This window comes from Mauremys reevesii, linkage group 18 (assembly GCF_016161935.1).
Source record: "Mauremys reevesii isolate NIE-2019 linkage group 18, ASM1616193v1, whole genome shotgun sequence".
Taxonomy (NCBI): domain Eukaryota; kingdom Metazoa; phylum Chordata; order Testudines; family Geoemydidae; genus Mauremys; species Mauremys reevesii.
In genome coordinates this window covers 20079246-20101614 of record NC_052640.1, presented here as the reverse complement: position 1 = coordinate 20101614, position 22369 = coordinate 20079246, and the positions used below count along the sequence as shown (strand labels likewise).

The following is a 22369-nucleotide window of genomic DNA, read 5'->3' as shown; positions in this document are numbered from 1 at the left end:
TCATAGGGTCTCACCCCCACTTTGAGCTTGTGGGTTCAAAGATGGGGACCCGACTTGGTTTCCCTCTAAACTAAAATCCTAGTTTAGATCTAGTAAGCTGCCACCACTCAATCAGGGATTGTGGATTGAGACACAGTCCTTCCCCAAAATCCTAGGGGATTCCAAGAGCCCCAAATCCATGGAGTTCTTACACCCAGGAGAAACAAACCATTCCCCCTGCTTCCTCCCCCCTCCCTTTTCCTAGGAGAGATACCGGGATCTAACTACAGAGGGATACCCCCCCCCTTCTCTTTCCCTGAGAATCCACCCAAGGGAAGACCAAACAAGTCCTTAATAGAAAAGAATTTATTAAAGACTAAAAAGAAAATACAGAATCTCTATGAGCCCAAGCTGGACACTCATAGGGTATAACCTTATCAATCTCTGGAGAGAATCCCCCCTCCCCCTTTCTCAGTAAAACAAAATATCAGCAAACAGGAATAAAGCATTTCCTTTAGCAAACACACAATTGCAAATGTAGAAAACAAATCATAAGACTAATTCACCTTTCTAATTAATACTCACTATTAATTAGTAGAAACTACTCCAGGAGAACTTGGAGACATGACTGTCTCTCTTAGATTCAAAAAGAGTTCTAACAAAGAACACAGACAAAGGCTTCCCTCCACAGAGATTTGAAATTATCTCATCTCTGATTGGTCCTTTGGTCAGGTGGTCACCAGGTACTGCATGTTAACCCTTTACAGGTAAAACAGACTTTAACCCTTAACTATCTGTTTATGACAGATGGGCTAGAATTTTGAAATGTAATCCTGTATTGTTAGAGAATTAGAAGTGATCCTAATCGCATGTGTTTGCTTATATCTTCTTAGATGTTAGCCATGTAAACAGACAGTTCCTGTCTATTACTATAGCTATCAATTCAGAGATAAAAAGGAAATATTAACATATAGATGAAATGTGAGTGAAATAACGGCATTGTCTGTATGTCTCTTTAAAGTTTGTGGTAAGCTGTATATGAACTACTTAATGGATAAATTACCTTATGTTAATCCATGTAGTTAATTACAGGTGATATTTGGGAAACAGAAGGTTACATCAAAGACCTATTTTTCACCCAGGACTGTATGGTCAAGAGGCTGCCAGAAAACTGTATAAAAACTCTTGGGACCTGATCCTTTCATCTCAGATCTGCTTGATACTTTATGCAGGGGAAGCTTGACTGAGATCTCCAGTCCCATCTGGATCACCCTGAAAATTAACATTGGACTATATGACCTATGGACTACTTCTGAAAGAACTCTTTGCAACTACGAAGCTCACCATCATATAAATCTGATCTCAGAACGCACTCATGTTTGTATGCATACTGATCTTTTAACCCAGTGATAGGCAACCTTTGGCACGCGACCCGCCAGGGTAAGCACCCTGGTGGGCCGGGCCAGTTTGTTTACCTGCCGCGTCCGCAGGTTCGGCTGATCGTGGCTCCCACTGGCTGCGGTTCGCTTCTCCAGGCCAATGGGGGCTGCGGGAAGTGGCACGGGCCGAGGGATGTGCTGGACGCGGCTTCCCGCTGCCCCTATTGGCCTGGAGCGGTGAACTGCGGCCAGTGGGAGCCACGATCGGCCGAACCTGCGGACGCAGCAGGTAAACAAACTGGCCTGGCCCGCCAGGGTGCTTACCCTAGCGAGCCGCGTGCCAAAGGTTGCCAACCCCTGTTTTAAGCAATACCGTCTCTCTTCTTTTTAAATAAATTTTAGTTTAGTTAATAAGAATTGGCTGTAAGTGTGTATTTGGGTAAGATCTGAAATATTCATTAACCTGGGAGGTAATGTGTCTGATGTTTTGGGACTGGTAGAACTTTCTTCTATGGTGAATAAGATTTTCAGTAATCCTCATCATATTTGACTTGTGTGTCTGGGTGGAGGCCTAAGGCTGGGTTGCTTTAAGGGAGCTGTTTTGGTTTCTGGGTAACCAGTAAGGTATTGCAGAAGCTGTTTTGAGGCTAGTTGCCCTAATTAAGTAATCCCAGTGTGGCTCCCCTGGGACTCCAGTGACAAATCTATCAGCAAGTTGGAGTCTATAAGTCACACACATGATCCCAAGGGCCTCAGTCTGCTGCTTAAAGCTTTTAAATTCCCAACAAAAGCAACATTTATTTAACAACAGCAACACTGGGCAATAAAACACTATTTAATTACTACAAACACTTCTAGGGCTTTATAGTAATGCCACATACACAAAATGGTTAGACCTCAGTGTGTAGTAATGCACTCTCTCTAGCACAACTCGACACAAGTTAATAAACTCAGGCCAAATCAATGCTTTAAAATGTGATTCCAACTGAGGTCAATGGGAGGTGCCTGCAGCCAGGCCTAAGAATGAAAATAAATAATATTTGTATATTAAATAGTCAGAGTGTTCCTGATATCAAAGACGCATCTTCTGGATCCCACTGAAGTCTGGTTAGAACTCATGTAAAGTCCACTCTTGACTTATGAAAAGTCACTACTCATGCTCATTAACTGGAATAAGTAATTCACAATCCAGCCCAATGCTGATGAATGTACTTTCCTAATCTGCGGTATGGAAGCAGAGGGAGAGGGGGTGCGGGTGGAATCCTGTCTGCTCTTGGTTAGGCAAATGGCAAGCTGTGGTTTCTGCTAAACTCTATTAATTTTATATTCATTTGCTTCATCCTTCCAACCCACCCCAAACATTTGTCTGTTGCATCATATCTCACATGTTGTGAGCTCTCTGGGGTAGGAACTGTCTTCTTTTTTCATGTCTGGACACCACGTCGCACAATGACTGGAGGTGCTAGGTGCCACAATAATACAAATAATAATCATGTTGTCCTTTTAACAATCTGCAAGAGGATCATGCATCTTCCTGTCAAAGTAGAGCACTTTCTAATTTTGAATCCGTTGTTTTGTTAACACACATTAACTATGTTATGAAACCTAGACAAGATGTCCATGAAAATATGCAGTGTTTAATGACCCCTGCGTGCTTTACGTACTCCTTTTACTGACTGATGAAAACATATGTGGTAGTGACTTTACCCATCCTGAAAATGTAACCATCTCTGTGGTCAAATACAGCATCTGTCCAAAAGCACATAGCACTTCTTACTAGTTCTCAACTGAAAGGTGACATTTCAAGAAGCTCAGTGCCCCTCTCTCCCAACACTACGTAAGAGCACTGGGCTGATAGAGAGGGAAGGTTGTCATGTACTGTATCACCAACACCATTTCTTGCAGCATCTGGTGTTTTCCTTAGGCCTCCCATCCAAGTACAAAGCCAGCCTAGGTTATGAGTGCTGCATCTGATGAAATCATAGCATTAGATGGCCTAGTTTGAATTTTAGGAACCTTTTCATACCTTGGCAACTGCCAACATCCTGTTCTGTCACTGATTATGACTGTGAGGGTTGAGACACTCGGCAAACACAGCTCTTTTAAAGGAACCTTTCCTGTAACTAGGGTAGGTTTTGTAAAAGCAGCAAAGAATCCTGTGGCACCTTATAGACTAACAGATGTTTTGCAGCATGAGCTTTCGTGGGTGAATACCCACTTCTTCGGAACTTGCATCCGAAGAAGTGGGTATTCACCCACGAAAGCTCATGCTGCAAAATGTCTGTTAGTCTATAAGGTGCCACAGGATTCTTTGCTGCTTTTACAGAACCAGACTAACACGGCTACCCCTCTGATACTAGAGTAGGTTTTGTGGTTCCATTGATCCTGGATTTCCATCAGAGGCTGCAATTCCCACCAGCTCTCGTAGATGAAAGAATGCCCCAACACACTAAACTCCTGCCCGATTACACATTTTTCTCTCTACAATTGGACTTGTAGCACCAGTTGCAAGGAAGGCAGCAGAATTCAAAGACAGACGCCATCCAGAGCTTCAAAGCAGCACCACTAATATCAGGTTTCTGCTCTATTCTCAGCAGCACCAGACAGTGATCATTGACCCTTGGAGGGTTCCCAACAGCAAGAGCAGCAACTGATGAGCAAAGGTCTGTTAACAGGGAGAGACTGTTTAGAGTTTAACAATCCCTTTGGGGGGGGAGCAGCAAAGGAGAATAAATAAGATTTTGGCTCCACTCCACGCCCACATTTCATTCCAGTCTGTTAAAGCAGCCCCAGCCAGAGGAGCTCTTGCAAAGGAATCCAGAGGGATTTCTTATGGTGGATTCAGGAGACCACAGTGGAGAACAATCACAAACAAAAGATCAAGCCAGCATCTTCCTCACAATGCCAGATGGTTGTTCCCAGCAGGCGTCTTACAACCCTGGCTGGCTACGCGGGTGCCTTAAGGCCCTGTGTAATTGGATTTAAAAAAAATTCACAGCAGTGTCCCAGTTATGTGTTTTATTTTCGTGGGATATGTAATGATGCTGGCTTTGGTGGGACACTTCTGAGAATGTCAATTCAGGACAAATTGCTTAAAGCTGGCCAGTCACAGCCCAAGGCTGGGGTTCCTTTGCACACCAAGGCAAACCAAACCAGCCAAACAGAGAAGAAGTTGGTTTTACCCCACTGGCTAACCATAAGTCACACAGGCAATTCCCTTAGACACTCCAGTTTCCCAGTATCACCACCAGTGCCACTCGTTATGGGGACGAATGGTTATAAAAACCAATGCACCAGTAAAAGAAAAAAGGTTCTCTCGATTACAAAGGACCAAGCCCCAGACCCAGGTCAATATACAACTTAGATCTTACCCACAGATCACGCTGTTGCCAATCCTTTAGAATCTAAAATCTAAAGGTTTATTCATCAAAGGAAAAATATATGGAGGAGAGCTAGAATTGGTTAAATGGAATCAATTACACACAATAATGGCAAAGTTCTTGGTTCAGGCTTATAGCAGTGATGGAATAAACTGCAGGTTCAAATCAAGTCTCCGGAGTACTTCCACAGGTGGGATGGGTCATTCAGTCCTTTGTTTAGAGCTTCAGTTTGTAGCAAAGTCTCTCCAGAGGTCAGAAGCAGGATTGACGATAAGATGGAGGAGTTGCAGAAGCCTTTTATGCATCTGATGAAGTGGGTATTCACCCACGAAAGCTTATGCTCCAATTCGTCTGTTAGTCTATAACAGGGGTAGGCAATCTATGGCACGTGCCGAAAGTGGCACGCGAGCTGATTTCCAGTGGCACTCACACTGCCCAGGTCCTGGCCACTGGTCCGGGGGGCTCTGCATTTTAATTTAATTTTAAAAAACCTTATTTACTTTACATACAACAATAGTTTAGTTATATATTATAGACTTATAGAAATAGACCTTTTAAAAACGTTAAAATGTATTCCTGGCACGCGAAACCTTAAATCAGAGTGAATAAATGAAGACTCGGCACAGCACTTCTGAAAGGTTGCCGACCCCTGGTCTATAAGGTGCCACAAGACTCTTTGTTGCTTTTTACAGCCTTTAATAGTTTCTTGTCATGTTGCCTCTCTTCCACAGACAAACTATCCAGCACATGGCATGGAAAAACCTTAGAGTCTTGTCCATAGGCATGTCTTGCTGAGTCACAAGGTATATCTGCCTTCTCAATTGTATAGCTGATGGTCCTTAATGGGCCATCAAGCAGGCTAGGCAGTGCTGATGCCAAACTATCTGAGGTGTCACAGAAGCATAGCATAAGTTTGAAATACAGACAGTATAGAGCCAATACTTACAACTTTAAATACAAAAACGATACATGCATACAGCTAGCATAATCATAACCAGCAAACCATAACCTTGTCTTAGACACCTTATTTAACCCCCTTTATACAAGATTTGGTGCCACTACAGGACCTTGGTTGCAAGAATGACCTATACGGCCCGTCCCCCCTGAACTGCCGCAGGTGAAGCCAGGCATCCCTGCTGAACCCATGGCTCCATTTGTAACCTTTCCCATCAGCTGTTTTTACACCTGCAAGGACCTGTATGGTGCGCAGCAGAGGAGGCAATACTATTCTGCACCACAGGCTAATTGTGTGCACAGAGGTCAGGTTAAACATTGGGCATAGGCCTCCACATAGACAGGGGGAGGTTCAAGCACAGGCTAAAAAAGGATCTGGGCAGATAAGGACCAATTTTAAGGAGCCAAGGATTAAATGAAAACACCTATAATTAAAAACCAAGTGTTTAGCTGTGTGGGCTTTGCTGCTGCTGCTGCTGCTGCTAGGCAGGGCTAGCCTGGTGGCCTCGCAGCAGCTCTCCGATCTCTGCAGTTTCACATTCCTCTGCACATCAGTCCGACTTATCCATTTCTGCCTCACACAGAGATGACTGGAGCCAGGCTGCTGCTTTCGATGCCGTCCCTGCCCCCTCCCCGTGACTTTCTTTTTTTCTATTTTTACTAAAATTGTAAATTTTCCCATTTTTGGCCACGTCAAACAATCGGGCCTAGTTATGATGCAGGAGGCTATAAAGCTTCTAGAGCCTCCTGCCTAAAGCCAGTTAATGAACAACTCCTGCAGTAGTAGCTGCAATTGGGTAAATCCTGGACATGTGAAGGCATTAAATACTCTTGGGAGATATTTCTTCTTCTTCATGCAAGCTTGGGCCTGAGGACAACACCACCCTTGACTTGTCTGACTCAGATGGCTTATCAGGAGTAAAGGCGACAGCTGTTCCTATGGAATGTTTAGTGCCCAAGCTGATAATGCTTAAACTAGGAGGAGATCCCTTGGGATGCGGAGAAAGATTCACAAGGAACACCAGAGGTCTTCAAAACTGCAAATGACTTTTGTAGCGTATCCTTGGCTTAGGATGTGGGAGTCATATTAATGTGAACATCGCTTGGTTATAAAATTTTTCGCCTTCCCAGCTCCCCCATCCTTTAGGGGCTTAGCCACAAGGAAACTAGCAAAGCCCCTGGGGGATGCTGTTTCGAAAGAGACTAGTTTCCAGCATTCTCTTTTGTATGTACTGGGGAGGTTGGAAGATTGATAGCTGCTGGGAGGGAAGGTCAAGTCAAGACAGGATTCCCGGCTGCAGTGATTCCCAACTGGCCCTGCCTTTCCTCTGCAAGGAACAAACTCTTCTTCTGTGGTCTATCTTTCCAAAATCCTCTGTCACCCCCTGTTGCTGGCTCATGCCCCCACTTTCAGTTTCAGAAACAAGAGCGGGCAAAACAGAATACTGCTGTCCTGGGATCTCACCCCCACTTTGAGCTTGTGGGTTCAAAGATGGGGACCCGCATGTATTCTGCCACCATGTCATGGGGTCTCACCCCCACTTTGAGCTGTTGGGCTCCAATGTGGGGACCTGACTTGGTTTCCCTCTAAACTAAAATCCTAGTTTAGATCTAGTAAGCTGCCACCACTCAATCAGGAAATGTGGATTGAGACACAGTCCTTCCCCAAAATCCTAGGGGATACCAAGAGCCCCAAATCCATGGAGTTCTTACACCCAGGAGAAATAAACCATTCCCCCTTCTCTTTCCCTGAGAATCCACCCAAGGAAAGACCAAACAAGTCCTTAATAGAAAAGAATTTATTAAAGAATAAAAAGAAAGTAACTTGTCTCTGTAATCCAAGATAGAACCATACAGGGTCTAAACTTATCAATCTCTGGAGAGAGTTCCCCCTCCCCCCTTTTTCAGTAAAAGCAATATCAGCAACAGGAATAAAGCATTTCCTTTAGCAAACACACAATTGCAAATGTAGAAAACAAATCATAAGACTAATTTGCCTTTCTAATTAATACTCACTATTAATTAGTAGAAACTACTCCAGGAGAACTTGGAGACATGACTGGCCTTTCTTAGATTCAAAAAGAGTTCTGAGACAAACAAAGAAAACACAGACAAAGGCTTCCCTCCACAGAGATTTGAAATTATCTCGTCTCTGATTGGTCCTCTGGTCAGGTGGTCACCAGGTACTGCATGTTAACCCTTTACAGGTAAAAGAGACCTTAACCCTTAACTATCTGTTTATGACAACTGCAGAGGTGGTGATTGGGGCAGGTGGGTTTCTGCCCAGAGCTCTGAGCAGACAGCCCCACCAGGAGGTGGATGGAGGCAGGCGGGGATGGGAATACATAGTCTTTTGTCTGCTTGGGAGGAAAAGCCTCTTCTAATGCTCACACAGGGGGTTATAATGACCTAAAAAAGCAGAGAAGGAAAAGGATGCACTGTGACTGGGAGATCCAGGGCATGTGTGGGGGATGGTACCTGGTCTGACTACACCTCTGTGCAGAATGCTAAGGACAAACAGATTCCTCAGGATTCATGTTTAGATACTTCTCCCTCTGTACGCTTTGTGGGCCAAGAGGGAAAGAGACCCCATTGTTGGAGCTGGACCGAGGCCACAAAATTCACATCTGTGGATTTCAAACATCTATGGCTCCCACAAAGGAAAAGTTTGGATGCACTCAGGTTTCCTACTCAATCTACTACATACACTCTCTGTCCAGGGTCTGTAGACTGGACTGGCAGGAAGAGACAATAATATAATAGTCCTATCCCCCTCTCCATCCTCCATACGCATACCATTACACCACAAGGGACCTAGTCGTCTTTCAGCACTGGAAATCCTTTTATGACCAGAAGCCGGAGATGCTTTCTCTTAGCCACTGAGTTAGTAACAATAAATCTAGCACAGAATCTGTGAGTGATGCCAGTAAGGACAGTGAGACTTCACATATGTACAGCTTTTTTCTCTAAAGGATCTAAAGGGCTTTAGAAACATTATAGTGAACCAAGCCTCAAAAACATCCACTAGGTGGAATTATCATCATCATAAATGGGGAAACTGTGGCACAGAGAGGTTGCAAGTTGCCAACCACAGGTTAGTTGAAGCGCCTGGAGTAGAACCCTGGAGTTATACTGCTGCCCAGGTTCAAGTACAGGGTCAGGTCAGTGAAGGACACAGACTTTCCTAAGAGCATCCTCCCATCTCCCCAGCTTCACTCACTGGTGCAGTTCCAGACAAACACTTCATTAGAGTGGAAAAGAGCAGTGCCCAGAGGGCTTTGTCCTCAGGACAGGGAACAGCTGCTCCTATTATAAGGGGCCCAGTTGAACTTCTCTTGAAGTAAATGGAATCTTTCCTTTGGTTTTAATTGGAGTTGGATGGGGCCTGGGTTGCTTTTGGCTCCTTGGAGCTCAGATCAAGTGTTGATTTAAACATTGTTAATCAGACAGTCAGGAAGCTTGTGAGATGCTGCAGTATGTCACACCACAGGAACCTTATCTCCATTCATTAATGGCTGCTCACTGTAAAGCATGTGGCAGACACTTTATTAAAAAAATATTTTGACTGAAGAATAAAAACCAGTAAAGTTTCAAAATCTGGAAATAACTAGGTCAGGGTTCAGGAGAGCTGCTTTGACTTTAGGGATTTGAGCCTTTGTAATCACTTGAGTCACTTTCATTCAGTACTGAAACAGAAATCCAGGGATAGAAAACTGGATAGCGTCAAAGCGACATGGGCTGAAGGGAGCTCTGTGTGGGATGGTGGGGAAGAGACGATGGCAGCTCCAACACAAAAGTGTGAGCCAGGAGGAGAAGGCAGGTTTCAGAGATGCTACAGAGGAAGTAGCAATGGGATTTGGTGAGAAGATAGATGGTAGGAGCAGAATGAGGCTCAAGGGTGATACTATGTGACAGGGAGGGTGGTGCAGTTGCTGGTGAAAAGAGGAACCAGAGAGAAGGGAAGGTTTTGGAGGAAAGGAAAGATTATCAGTTGTGTCAGAGGTCAGAGAGGGAGCTGAATGTGTGGGAAATGGGCAGAAGCAGGGAGGTGCATGGTGCAGTGAGGTAGATTTCCAAGTCACCAACATAAAGGCGATGGCTGAAGCCCTGGGAGCAGCCGAGGTGACCGTGGGAGAAAGCCTGGAGGGAGGAGAGGAGCAGACTGATACCTGTATACAACAGTCCCCACCACAGCATTGGCATCTGAATAGGAAAATCCCCATGTTAGCTGAGTTGGATACTTCATTCGTTTTCCCGTGGCTTTCATGCATGTGCCCCAGCAATGCAATAGCCCTGCTCCCTGAAGCAGGGACTCAGAAACACCACCAACAACAGGGTTTTCTTTATTGTCCAGTCTGAAATGCTGGACAGAAAACAAAGAGACGTGGAAAGTAATCCACTTAGGAAGGAACAATCAGTTACACACATACAAAGTGGGAAATGACTGCCTGGGAAAGGGATCTGGGGGTCATAGTGGACCACAAGCTAAATATGAGTCAACAATGTAACATTGTTGCAAAAAAATTCAGCATCATTCTGGGATGTATTATAACCAAGGCACTGGAATATTGTGTGCAGTTCTGGGCGCCACATTTCAGGAAAGATGTGGACAAATTGGAGAAAGTCCAAAGAAGAGCAGCAAAAATGATTAAAGGTCCAGAAAACATGACCTATGAGGGAAGATTAAAAAAACTGGGTTTGTTTAGTCTGGAGAAGAGAAGACTGAGAGGGGTTTACAAGTACATAAAAGGTGTTACAAGGAGGAAGGAGAAAAACTGTTCTTAACCTCTGAGGATAGGACAAGAAGCAATGGGCTTAAATTGCAGCAAGGGAGGTTTAGGCTGGACATTACTAACTGTCAGGGTGGTTAAGCACTGGAATAAATTGCCTAGGGAGGTTGTGGAATCTCCATCATTGGAGATTTTTAAGAACAGTCTAGACAAACACCTCTCAGGAATAGTCTAGATCAGTGTTTCCCAAACTTGGGATGCCGCTTGTGAAGAGAAAGCCCCTGGCGGGACGGGATGGTTTGTTTACCTGCCGTGTCCGCAAATCCGGCCAATCGCGGCTCCCACTGGCCACAGTTCGCTGCTCCAGGCCAATGCGGGCCGCTGGAAGCGGCACGGGCTGAGGGACGTACTGGCTGCCGCTTCCCGCAGCCCCCATTGGCCTGCAGCAGCGAACCGCGGCCAGTGGGAGCCGCGATCGGTCGGACCTGCGGCCAGGGCAAGTAAACAAGTGGGCCTGGCCTGCCAGGGGCTTTCCCTACACGAGCAACGTCCCAAGTTTGGGAAACACTGATCTAGATCATACTTAGTCCTGCCATGAGTGCAGGGGACTGGACTAGATGACCTCTTGTGGTCCCTTCCAGTCCTATGATTCTATTCTAATCTATTCTAAGTGAGGTTTGGCTGAGGCTAGCTAGAGACCTGTCCTTGTATCTGTCTTTCTCAGGAACCTCTCTGGCCCACATCACCACAGTACCCGATCACCTCACAGTCATTAATGGATTTGCCCTCACGGCACCCCTGTGAGGCATGGAGAGAGAACTGAGGTACAGTGAGACACTTGCCCAAGGTTACCCAGAAAGTCTGTGTTGAAGCCGGGTATTGAATCCCACTCTCCCTAGCCACTCATGTAGCTCCCTAACATTGGGCCATCCTTATTCCAATAGCATAGCAATGCTCCCTGACAGGCCATGGTGGCAGTAAATGTGAGTCAGGGCTGGATGCTAGCATAACACTCAGTGCAGACAAGAGAAAATGATGCCTTTGAAATGATGCTGCTGTCATAAGTGGCTTGAGTCATGGGTCAGGGTCGGATCACATGAGGTGCTGAGCCCTCACCTCCTACTGACTCGGCCACTCACTGAGCCAGGTGCCACAAGTTCCAAAGCTAGCTGCACCTCTAGCTCCTTCATGGCCTCTTTGAGGGCACCCTACTCAAGTCTCAAGCCTCTAGCCATCACCTTACTCAAGGTAGGAACCCACCTTTCCCTCCAGACCAGAGATTTAGTCAGCAATTCCTCCTACAATTCACCGAGATAACATACTGTATCTTGACAGCCAGAGTTTACATGCATACCTGTCACCCCTAGCAGGTGTCACCCCTCTTCAACGTGGAGACCCTGACAGGGTCCAAAGTCCTTCATACCCTTATGTCAGGGTCTGTCTCACACAGTGTAATGAGTTCTTGGATCCAATGAGAGTGACACCTCCCTTATGATAAGGTGGTCACATTAGAGCAGGGGTCGGCAACCTTTCAGAAGTGCTGTGCCGAGTCTCCATTTAGTGTTTAAGTGCAGGGCACTTCATTCTGATTTAAGGTTTCACGTGCCAGTAATACATTTTAACGTTTTTAGAAGGTCTCTTTCTATAAGTCTATAATATATAACTAAACTATCGTTGTATGTAAAGTAAATGAGGTTTTTAAAATGTTTAAGAAGCTTCATTTAAAATTAAATTACAATGCAGAGCCCCCCAGACCGGTGGCCAGGACCCGGGCAGTGTGAGTGCCACTGGAAATCAGCTCATGTGCCGCCTTTGGCACGTGTGCCATAGGTTGCCTACCCCTGCATTAGAGAGTTCTCAGTTCTTTGGTAGCCTTCTTCAATACACACAAACCAGGAGATGCCATTTTCCCCAGAGGGGTGCTGCCTCTCCAGACTTGTTAACTTGCCTAGGGATTTGCATTAATCCCCCACCTTTAGTTCTTGCAGAAAACTCCTGCACCTCCCGCCCCTCCTCCCCAAGTCTAAACAGATACACACAACCCAAAGTTGATAAAATGGTCTGAGGAGACTATGATTCTATAGCTTCTACAGGTTGAGAGTTCTTGATAGTTCATTCATGCTTATATGACGTTGCCCCCTTTCCCGCCCCAATCAATGCGTCGCCTGTCTTGTTTCCAGAAAGGAATTAATTCCTTCACACCCAGGCAAAACAATACAAAGGGAGAGGGGAACTGAGTCATACCTGTTTCCATAAAGATCTATCAGAAGTTCCCTAGCTCTCCACACAAGGGATCTGGAGAGCTGCAAAACATTTGCCTTTGTTTCTTCAGTACTGATAAGATAATTAAATGAAATAATTTCCCCATGCTTCCTCTTTTATGGATATAAAGGATATTTCGACCAGCCTGGGCAGTGCTACCCACAAGCATAGGTGCTTGTCTTTCCCTGCAGCCTAATACCACTTCTCCCCTCTATGTTCTCCTCCTCACCTTCTCTCAGTTTGTTTCTAAAGTCTTGCTGAACAGAGATTACTGCCCAGTGAAGAGGGATTAAGCTACTGCCTGCTTCTCCTTAAGAGATGCCTTGTGGGTTCCAGTCGTAGTCACACTCAAATACGAGTGACAGTCATTATCTGCACCCTCAGGAAACAGACAGGTTTGCAGAGCAGCCAGACTTAGATGTGAGAGAAGGAAAGGAATATCCTACTGGTATGTAAGGCTAAATGTTTGACTTCAGAGCTCTTACGATCAGGAGCTTGTGCTCAGGTATCTGGCATAACTCTTCAGACTGAGGATTAGGGGAGAAGGTAAAACCCAGTGCCTCCTGCTCAGTCACTGGGACGTGCTGGTTTTAACTATAACCTCTAGTATTATCTACCTGTCTTTCACTCTGGCTCTATATCGTGCACTACATATACAAGTTCCAAACAGAAAAGTCCATGCACCTACCTGCCAATGTCCGAACAGATTTCAGTGTCAGCTGCTACAGCAGCATGCAGATAACTTCCAGGAGCACACTTGGGCAGCGCCAGGATTACAATGACAGAAACTGTAATAGCCAGGAGCCCTAGGACCAGCAGCACAAGACAGCAGATCTTCCTTGTAGACATGGCTATCCTGACGTTCCCCAGTGCAGCAGAGAGAGAGGATTTCAGTCCTGTTGTTAGTAAAGACTTGCGTCTGGTCTGGCGGAGACTCCTGTCTTGTCTTGCTCTGGGGCACTGAGAGCTATAGGAGGGAGCTCGCATTAACGGGCTCAGTGACTGCCCCACAGTGGCTTTGAAGGAAACAGTCTGTTAAGTGCCTTGATATGTCTGTTAAGAAATGTGTGTGCAGAACACTCTTACGCACACAAATCTCAGTAAGACTTTTTCCTCTCTTATGAACATAAATTGCTTTTTTTGGCAGAACACTCCAAAGATTGCTTTGAAAGTTGAGATTAAAACTATTAACCCATTTGCTCCTGGAGCATTTCTAGCGGAAAATCTTCAACCTTTCACAACACTTCTCTGCTTTCAGAGCCACCTTTTAGCAACACAGCTCTGCCACTACCGCTGTGTGCTAAAAGGCGTGCAGTGTAGCTGCTGTTTGTCGGCGGGGAAGAGCTCTCCCACCAACAAAAAACTTCCACCCCCAATGGGCAGCAGCTGCCTTGTTAGCAGGAGAGCGCTCCTGCTGACAAAGCGCTGTTCACACCAGCGCTTTTCGTCGGTAAAACTTTTGTCATTCGGAGGGAGTGTTTTTTTAACACCCCGAACGACAAAAGTTTTGCCAACAAAGTTCCAGTGTAGACAAAGCCTAATTCTCTGCATGTGCCAGCTGCAAACCTCCAAGCAGAGGTAGATGAGGCAGGATGGACCCTGTATCATGCAATCTCTCCTGGACTACATCTTTGGGCTAAGCCCTGGGATCCTTACTCATACATTGATCCTGCAAACACGTATGTGCTTAACTTCTTCCATGAGTAGTAGTACCCATTGACCACAGTGGGACTCTCATGGCAGTAAAGTTAAACATGTAGGTAGATCACTGCCTGAGTTTTTACTCATTCTTTCCTCAGACAAAACTGCCACAGACATTGATTTTCTCTACACAGAGTGAACTCTCATACTTTCAACCAGAATGGACTTTATTTTAAATTCAGAGATCAAGCAAAAAGAACCAAAGTAAATTAATCTAGAGATAGTACGTGTGTGTCGTCTGTAACAGTCTGCACTGAGCTGCTGAACACAAAGTGGCTGCTGGTCTCTACAGACAGCGAAATCCTTGTACATTTAAGAATATAGCTCAAAGGCATAAGATACACAGATATACACACTTCAATGAGAATTCTGCCTGAGTAAGAACTGTATAAAAATGAAAGACTTCAAGATCTAACCATTTTAAATATAGTGAAACTCACCCATTAAGAATTACTAACACAAAAATAAAAAGTTTGTAAGAATCAATTCCCAGGGCCCCAAACCATTTTATTTACCTCTTAATTTTCACTGCAGTCATTAACAGAATTGCTGTCTAATTAATCAAATGGGGATAATAATTTTAAAAATCCTTTATTCATGTATCATTCCTCTTTTTTGGAATTCTGTACCATCCTTCTCCCAAACTTTTCAAGATATGTCAATTTGGAAATTGCTTACCAAACTGAAAATAGACATCTATATGGATAATGAGAACATCCACATTATCATCCACATTTAGCTAGGGTAAAAAAAAAGTTGAGTAATATAAGCCCTCCTGCTTTAAGGGGGCTAAACAATCACTAACTGATGGAATTGGGAAGAAATTTCCCCTATGGGCAGGTTATTCCAAACTTACCTGTTATGGGATGTCTACCACTTTCTTCTAAAGCATCTGGTACTGGGCACTGGTAGAGACAGGATACTGGAAGAGACGGACCAGTGGTCTTACCTGGAATGACAATTCCCATGTTCCTATGGAAGAGTCTTTTGAGACCCCAGCTCTGGCGTACCCTGAAGAGGTTAAGTGCTGGCTCAAAACAGTGCAGGATCCAAGACCATCCAATACTATACTTCTCACAGTAAATTGTCCTTCACATGGGCACTGTAAAGATTAATTAGCTGATGTTTGTGAAGGTCTTTGAGAATGCAAAGTGATATATAATTGCCAAGTGTTATTAAAACTGATAAGAATAGAACACCTCGTCTATGAATACATCCTGGTGGCAACTATTTATCATATTTTGCATTGTAGGACAGCATGTAGTTCATTCCTACACCTTGGAGTCTATAATCTCTTTGCTGAGGAGTTCTACTCTCACAATTACCCGAACAAGATGTCACGTCCCTGAGAAAGGACTCATATTGTTAGTGGGTTTGTTTTGTTTTTGAGAAGACACCGAAGGAGGTTATCCATGCACGTGTACTTCAGTGTTGGGATTTTCCAGCAACTGCCTCTACATGGAATGGGTTGTGGGGAAGCTCACAGCTATTCCTGTCCCAACCTCTCCCAAAAGAAGTCACTACAGGGAATGGTGCAGGAGCAACTGGCTAGGAAGGAGCTTACAGACTATAGGGAATTGTGTAAGTATGCTGAATATGGGGAGCTCACAGACCATGCACAGTGGTAGCTGTGTCAATCCCAACCTCTAGGAGGCACTATAGAAAAGGTGCAGGTTCTGGGGAAGCCAACATCAACTCATACTAGTCACAAAGGCAGCTGGTCTGAGTGTTGGAAGTACTTTCCTTGCTCATTCCAGCAGCAGTTCTTTGAACTAAGAACTCTGGCAAGCTCAGTGTAATTTTAACTGAGAGCCAAACATGTCCCTGACATGCTAATCTAGTCTCCATGAAAATTCTTTCTCCCTTAATGAGGCTCTTTTCAAATGGCAGTTTGCCTCTCTCGGAAACCAGCTGTTTTATGAGAAAAGTCATCAGGGCCCCTCAGGGGATTGAAGATAAGAAGGCAACCCTGCTCCGGTGATCCAAAATTGGAGGGACTCCAGAGGGCAATAGGTAATGTTCTTTAATTATACAAATCCCGTAGCATACACACCTTTCATTCAGTAAAAGGAATGAACAGAACCTTAAGGGCCTGAGCTTGCAGGGTGCTGAGTACCCTGCCCTCTCATTAACTACAGTGGAGTTCTGAACAGGAGTAAAGGTCTCCATGTGAAGATTCTTTTGCCAAATCAGGACCTGGGTTAATGGTGGTCTATGAATGGAATAAAGAACAGTGAGGACTTCCACTTTCCTCCATATCCCTATATAACTTTCCATGGACGTACAGAGGTAGCGGTTGCAAATAACAAGTCTCTAAAACATCTTTTAAAATTGCAAGATAGTGATTCAGTGTGCAAGGAAAATGACCAGGCCCCAGTCCATCCCCATCAAGAACAAATCCACAGGATGGGGGAGGCAGGAGGGGAATATCCAAAAGCAGATCGCCTCACATTTGTCCATCAAGTCGTCGTTGCTACGCAGAAAAGGCCTGCCCCAAATCTGGCCGTTCACAGGGTATCTTAAGGAGGCCCCATACCCTTGTACAGTGGCTCTGGTCCCCCATGGCCCCCTTTCCACTCAGAAGGGGGGGAGGATCCAGCTGGGGAGGGGCCTCTCCATATGCTGATCTAGGGGGAACAACATAGGGCTAAGATTTTAAACATCAATGTTTTAATAGTACAAACTACCAAAATGTGTGAGGCACCTGAACATTTTGTGATTGATCCTGTATAGGCCTGGAGTTAATACAGCTGCAGAGCCTCACTTGTAGCAGAGGTGTGAAAAGGGGAATACAGGTTAGCAAAAGGAGATAAATGTGAAGTGGAGACAACGGTGGATTTTCACTGGATATTTGCACTATTCGCATGGGCTCAGAAGGATAATACAACACCTGCGAAGGAAAGGGCTGCAGAATATGGTTTCTCTGTAAGAATGGGCAAAGATCTTCATAGGCTGGAAATAAAAGGTAACAAAACAAGCTCCTGTTGTAATACTTCAAATAAACCCATTCACAACCAATTGTCCTAGTCAATGGGAGCCATCAAGATTCTAATCCACCATTAATGGCCCACACTTTGCATAGTTACAATAGGACCTCAGAGTTATACTTCATAATTCTAGCTTCAGATACAAGGATGATACATGCATACAAATAGGATGAACACACTCAGTAGATTATAAGCTTTGCAATCAGGGGCGGCTCTAGACATTTCACCGTCCCAAGCACAGCGGCATGCCGCAGGGGGCGCTCTGCCGGTCGCCGGTCCCACGGCTCCGGTGGACCTCCTGCAAGCGTGCCTGTGGAGGGTCCACTGGTCCCGCGGCTCCACCGAAGCCACGAGACTGGGGGACCCTCCGCAGGCATGCCTGTGGAAGGTCCACCGAAGCCACGAGACCGGGGGACCCTCCGCAGGCATGCCACCGAAGGTTGCCTGCCTGCCACCCTCCCGGCAACTGGCAGAGCACCCCCCGCGGCATGCCGCCCCAAGCACACGCTTGGCGTGCTGGGGCCTGGAGCCGCCCCTGTTTGCAATTATACATTACAAGAGAACTTTTGCATAAAGCATATTCCAGTTACATTATCTTCACATTCATAAGCATATTTTCATAAAACATATGGAGTGCAATGTCACACCCCCCTCAGCAACCCAACTCAATTTAAAAAACATTTTGTTTGCCTGGTCTTGAACCTCTTGCGACACCTCCGCCACAGACACAGAGGCTGTCAGCTCCGCCTGAATCACAGAATGAGAGAGGCACCATGCTCAATAAGAGGGATGAAGACTTAGCAGTTAATTAGATTTTGGTATTTATAGTATTATAGCTTCACCTGGAAAACTATGTCACTTGGTTAAAGATCAATGCAAATTTGCATGGCCATCTGGCCAAGTAAGCCACGGATTTTGTCTATCAGTTGAACAGGCTTGTTGGATGAAGATAAAAAAATTGGCTAATCTTCAAGAAGAGAAGCATGTTGTTTCCTGCCTAGCCCTCTAATATACATCCCCTCTCATTACACTATGAAGCTACAGAAAAGCCTCAGATCTCCTATGTGAAGGAGGCAGTGCTGGGTTTACAATGGAGCCGGGCCCATGATCAGAAGGGGTCCTGTCCTGCTCTGCTTGCACTGCGTCCCAAGACCCCACCAGCTCACTGGCTCCCTGCCACCCATCACTTGCTCCTGAGGCCGAGGGATCCTCTCCACCCCCTGGCCCCACTGCCCTGCTCCTCTCTGTCTCCTGGCTGGACCCTCGGGCACCTCCAGCTCTGGGCAGTCTCTGCTTCCCACCGCCTGTGGGGCCCCGCCTGTCTCCCCAGAGCTGAGCTGCCTGGGACTGGTGCAGAAGCCTGGCTAGTCTCAGCCAATGGGGGGTTGGGGTGAGGGTGGAGGGCTTGCCTGGGCCCCTCCAGGCAAATGCGTCTTGAGAGAGCCTGGCTGATCCTGCCACTCCCGAGGGCCAGAGTGATTCCCAGCCCTGGGACCAGCTCTGGCTGCGCTGCTGGCTCGGTCTGGCAGACACAGTCACCTCCCAGCAGGGCCAGTGAGTGTGGCTGCGAGGCAGGGGGTGGGGAGTGGGTTTCGGGGGGTGCTGGGCTGTGAGGTGGTGGGGAAGATCTGTGTGTGTTGGGGCACTAGGGAGTGGGGGGTTCTGTGGTGGGTGCTGGGCAGTTTAGGTGGGGCTGTGGGCAGGGGGGCACTGGACAAGGGTGGTGTTGTGCATTTGTGGGAGGAGTTGGGGGAGGTGCTGGGCATAGTGGGTCTGGGGGAGCTCTGGCCATAGGGAAACAGGGGGATGTTCCAGTGTTGGGCAGGGGGTCTGTGTGGCGCGGCATAGGCCTGCCCCTGAGGGGAAAGGACGTGCCAGCAGCACAGGGCCGGGCGGGCCACTGTGCGTCTGGCAACTGCCGGTTTGTAAATAGTGCCACCGGCTGGGCGGAACAGGACCGCCCCTGCCATGCCATGCCCCATTGCCTCTGGCTGACCCCTCGCTCTGGGGAGTGACGTCCCTGCGCCATGCTCCATTGCCTCCATGGGGGCCCACAAATATATTTGGCGCCGGGCCCACACAAGGTTAATCCGGCCATGGAAGGAGGCAGTGATTGGCACGCTGTGCACTTTGTTGTTACTGGAGCAGAATTGCCTCTGAGAACACACAGGCATGAAGCCACAGCATATCTGTGAACTGGGTTGCTGAAAATTACGCAAGGAGAGGCATGCATAGTGAAAACAAAACTGGATGGCTTGGGTTACAATGGAAGAGCAATCACCAGCTCCCAAAGGACTGGGAGGGAAGGTGCTGCTCCCTGGCAGAGGGAAATGGAAATGAAGAAGAACAGAGACAGGCGCCTAACTTTCATTCAGCCTACAAAGCCAGGACGTGTACTTAGCCGTATGCACACGGTCCATGATAAACCCACCTGGCAAGATTCAGCCTCATTTACACCTAAGCAACTCCAGTGATTTCAGTGGAAATGTGTGTGTGTAACCAAGGACAGAATTTGGCCCACCACTTACATAGAAACTTTCCATCCTTTGAGCTCACAGTCCTTTACAGTGAGGAAACTGAGGCACAAAGATACTTGTAATTTGCCCAAAGGTCACATCGGGAGTCAATGGCAGAACCTCAGGGTCTCCTGACTTCGAAACTACTCTAGTACCATATCCATGGAATAAGAGCACCTAAGGCTCCAGACAAGTGCCTAATAGATCAGGTGATATAATTCAGTACAAATGACAGTTTACTAAGGGCATGTCTACACTGGCAGAGTTACAGTGCCGGGACTAACAGCGCCGCTCAGAGAGCACTGAAGGGAAACCGCTGTTGTGTGTTCACACTGTCAGCTGCCTGCGCAATAGCATGTTCACATTTGCGGCACTTGCAGCGGTATTCAGAACGGTGCACTCGGGGGAGCTATCCCACAGAGTATTTTTTCCTCTTCTGCTGCTAAGAGTTCTGGGAAGACAGAGGGGATCACAGGGCATCCTGGGTCCTGTCCCAATGCTCCGTGGTGCATTGCTTCACATCCCAGCAATCCCTGTGCTTCCGTCCACATTTGGCACCAGCTTTCAATGGTTTGTGTACTGTGTGCCCTGCCTCTTCGGGCTGCACGAATGGATCTCGAACTGTTGACCAGTATGCTGCTCGCTCTAACACGTCACGAGTGGCAGTGGAGTTATTCCTTAAACTACAAAGGCAAGAGGAGTGCGACATTGATCTCATCACACGTACTAGCTACGATACGAGATTGCTTGTGGCATTCACAGCCATGCTCACCATTGTGGAACGCCGCTTTTGGGCTTGGGAAACAAGCACTGAGTGGTGGGATCACATCATCATGCACATCTGGGATGACGAGCAGTGGCTGCAGAACTTTCGGATGAGGAAAGCCACATTCATGGGACTGTGTGATGAGCTCGCCCGAGCCCTGTGGCACAAAGACACGAGAATGAGAGCTATCCTGCTGTTGGAGAAGCATGTGGCAATTGCATTGTGGAAACTGGCTACTCCAAACTGCTATCGATCGGTTGCTAACCAGTTCAGAGTGAGAAAGTTGACCATAGGACTCGTGTTGACAGAAGTGTTCAGGGCCATTAATCACATTCGGCTCCGAAAGACCATGACTCTTGGAAACGTGCATGACATTGTGGATGACTTTGCACAAATGAGTTTCCCTAATTGCGGAGGGGTGATAGATGGCACGCATATTCCAATTCTGGCACCGGACCACCCAGCCACCGAGTACATTAATCGCAAAGGGTATTTCTCTATGGTTCTCCAGGTGCTTGTGGATCACCATGGGCGTTTCATGGACATTAACACAGGCTGGTCTGGAAAGGTGCATGACACATGCATGCTTTGGAACACTGGCATGTTCAGAAAGCTGCAAGCAGGGACTTTCTTCCCAGACCAGATCACTGTAGGGGAAGTCCAAATGCCCATTGTGATTCTGGGAGACCCCACCTACCCCTTAATGCCGTGGCTTACGAATCCATACACAGGGCATCTTGACCAGGGCCGGCTCTAGACCCCAGTGTGCCAAGCGCGCACTTGGGGCGGCGTGCCGCCGGGAGGGCGGCAGGCGGCTCCGGTGGACCTCCCGCAGGCATGGCTGCGGAGGGTCCGCTGGTCCTGCGGCTCGGGTGGAGCATCCGCAGGCACGCCTGCGGGAGGTCCACCCGAGCCGCGGGACCAGCGGACCCTCCGCAGGCACGTCTGCAGGAGGTGCACCGGAGCCACGGGACCGGTGACCGCCAGAGTGCCCCCCGCGGTGTGCCGCCCTGCTTGGGGCGCCGCAATTACTAGAGCCGCCCCTGACCTTGACAGCAGCCAGGAGCAGTTCAACAACAGGCTGAGCAAATGCAGAATGACTGCTGAGTGTGCTTTTGGCCATTTAAAGGCCCACTGGCGTTGCCTATATGGGAAGCTGGACCTGGCTGATGACAGTATTCCTATGCTTATAGCCGCATGCTGTACGCTCCATAATACTTGTGAAGGGCAGGGCTGCCCAGAGGATTCAGGGGGCTTGGGGCAAAGCAATTTCGGGGGCCCCTTCCATAAAAAAAAGTTGCAATACTATAGAATACTATGGGGCCCGGGGCAAATTCCCCCACCCCCCCGGGCAGCCCTGGTGAAGAGAAGGGTGAAAGCTGCAGTCCAGACTTGACCGCAGAGGCACAGTGCCTGGAGGCTGAGTTTGAACAGAGACCAGGGCTATTACAGGGGAGCAGCGCGGGGCATAAGGATCAAGGATGCCTTGAGGCAGTTATTTAAAGCTGAAAGCCACTAATATTTGTTGCTATGCTCGGGAGTGCAGTGCTTGTAATGCTAGGAGGTGACTGTGATTGGTGCAGACGATGCACTACGAAGGTTTAACATAACTGACTGTTGCGTTGCAGGGCTCTATTTGCTTTCAATTAATAGAATAAAGATTGCTTTCAGATCAACACAATTCTTTTATTAAAAAAACAACAACCAGAGGAGAG

At 47.0% G+C, this 22369-nt stretch overlaps 1 protein-coding gene across 2 annotated transcripts in view; it reads right to left on the bottom strand.

The window, feature by feature from the left end:
• Positions 1–22369, bottom strand: part of GGT5 (gamma-glutamyltransferase 5) — a 99137-nt gene that overhangs the window by 29733 nt on the left and 47035 nt on the right. The window contains exon 1 of one of the 2 annotated variants that reach the window (XM_039504955.1): positions 13373–13835. The exons of the other annotated variant lie outside the window; for it this stretch is intronic. Within the exon in view, the coding sequence (XP_039360889.1) occupies positions 13373–13671 (299 nt within the window). The 5' untranslated portion in view covers positions 13672–13835. Of the gene's footprint in view, positions 1–13372; positions 13836–22369 lie in introns of those variants that run through there. 2 annotated transcript variants of the gene reach the window in all.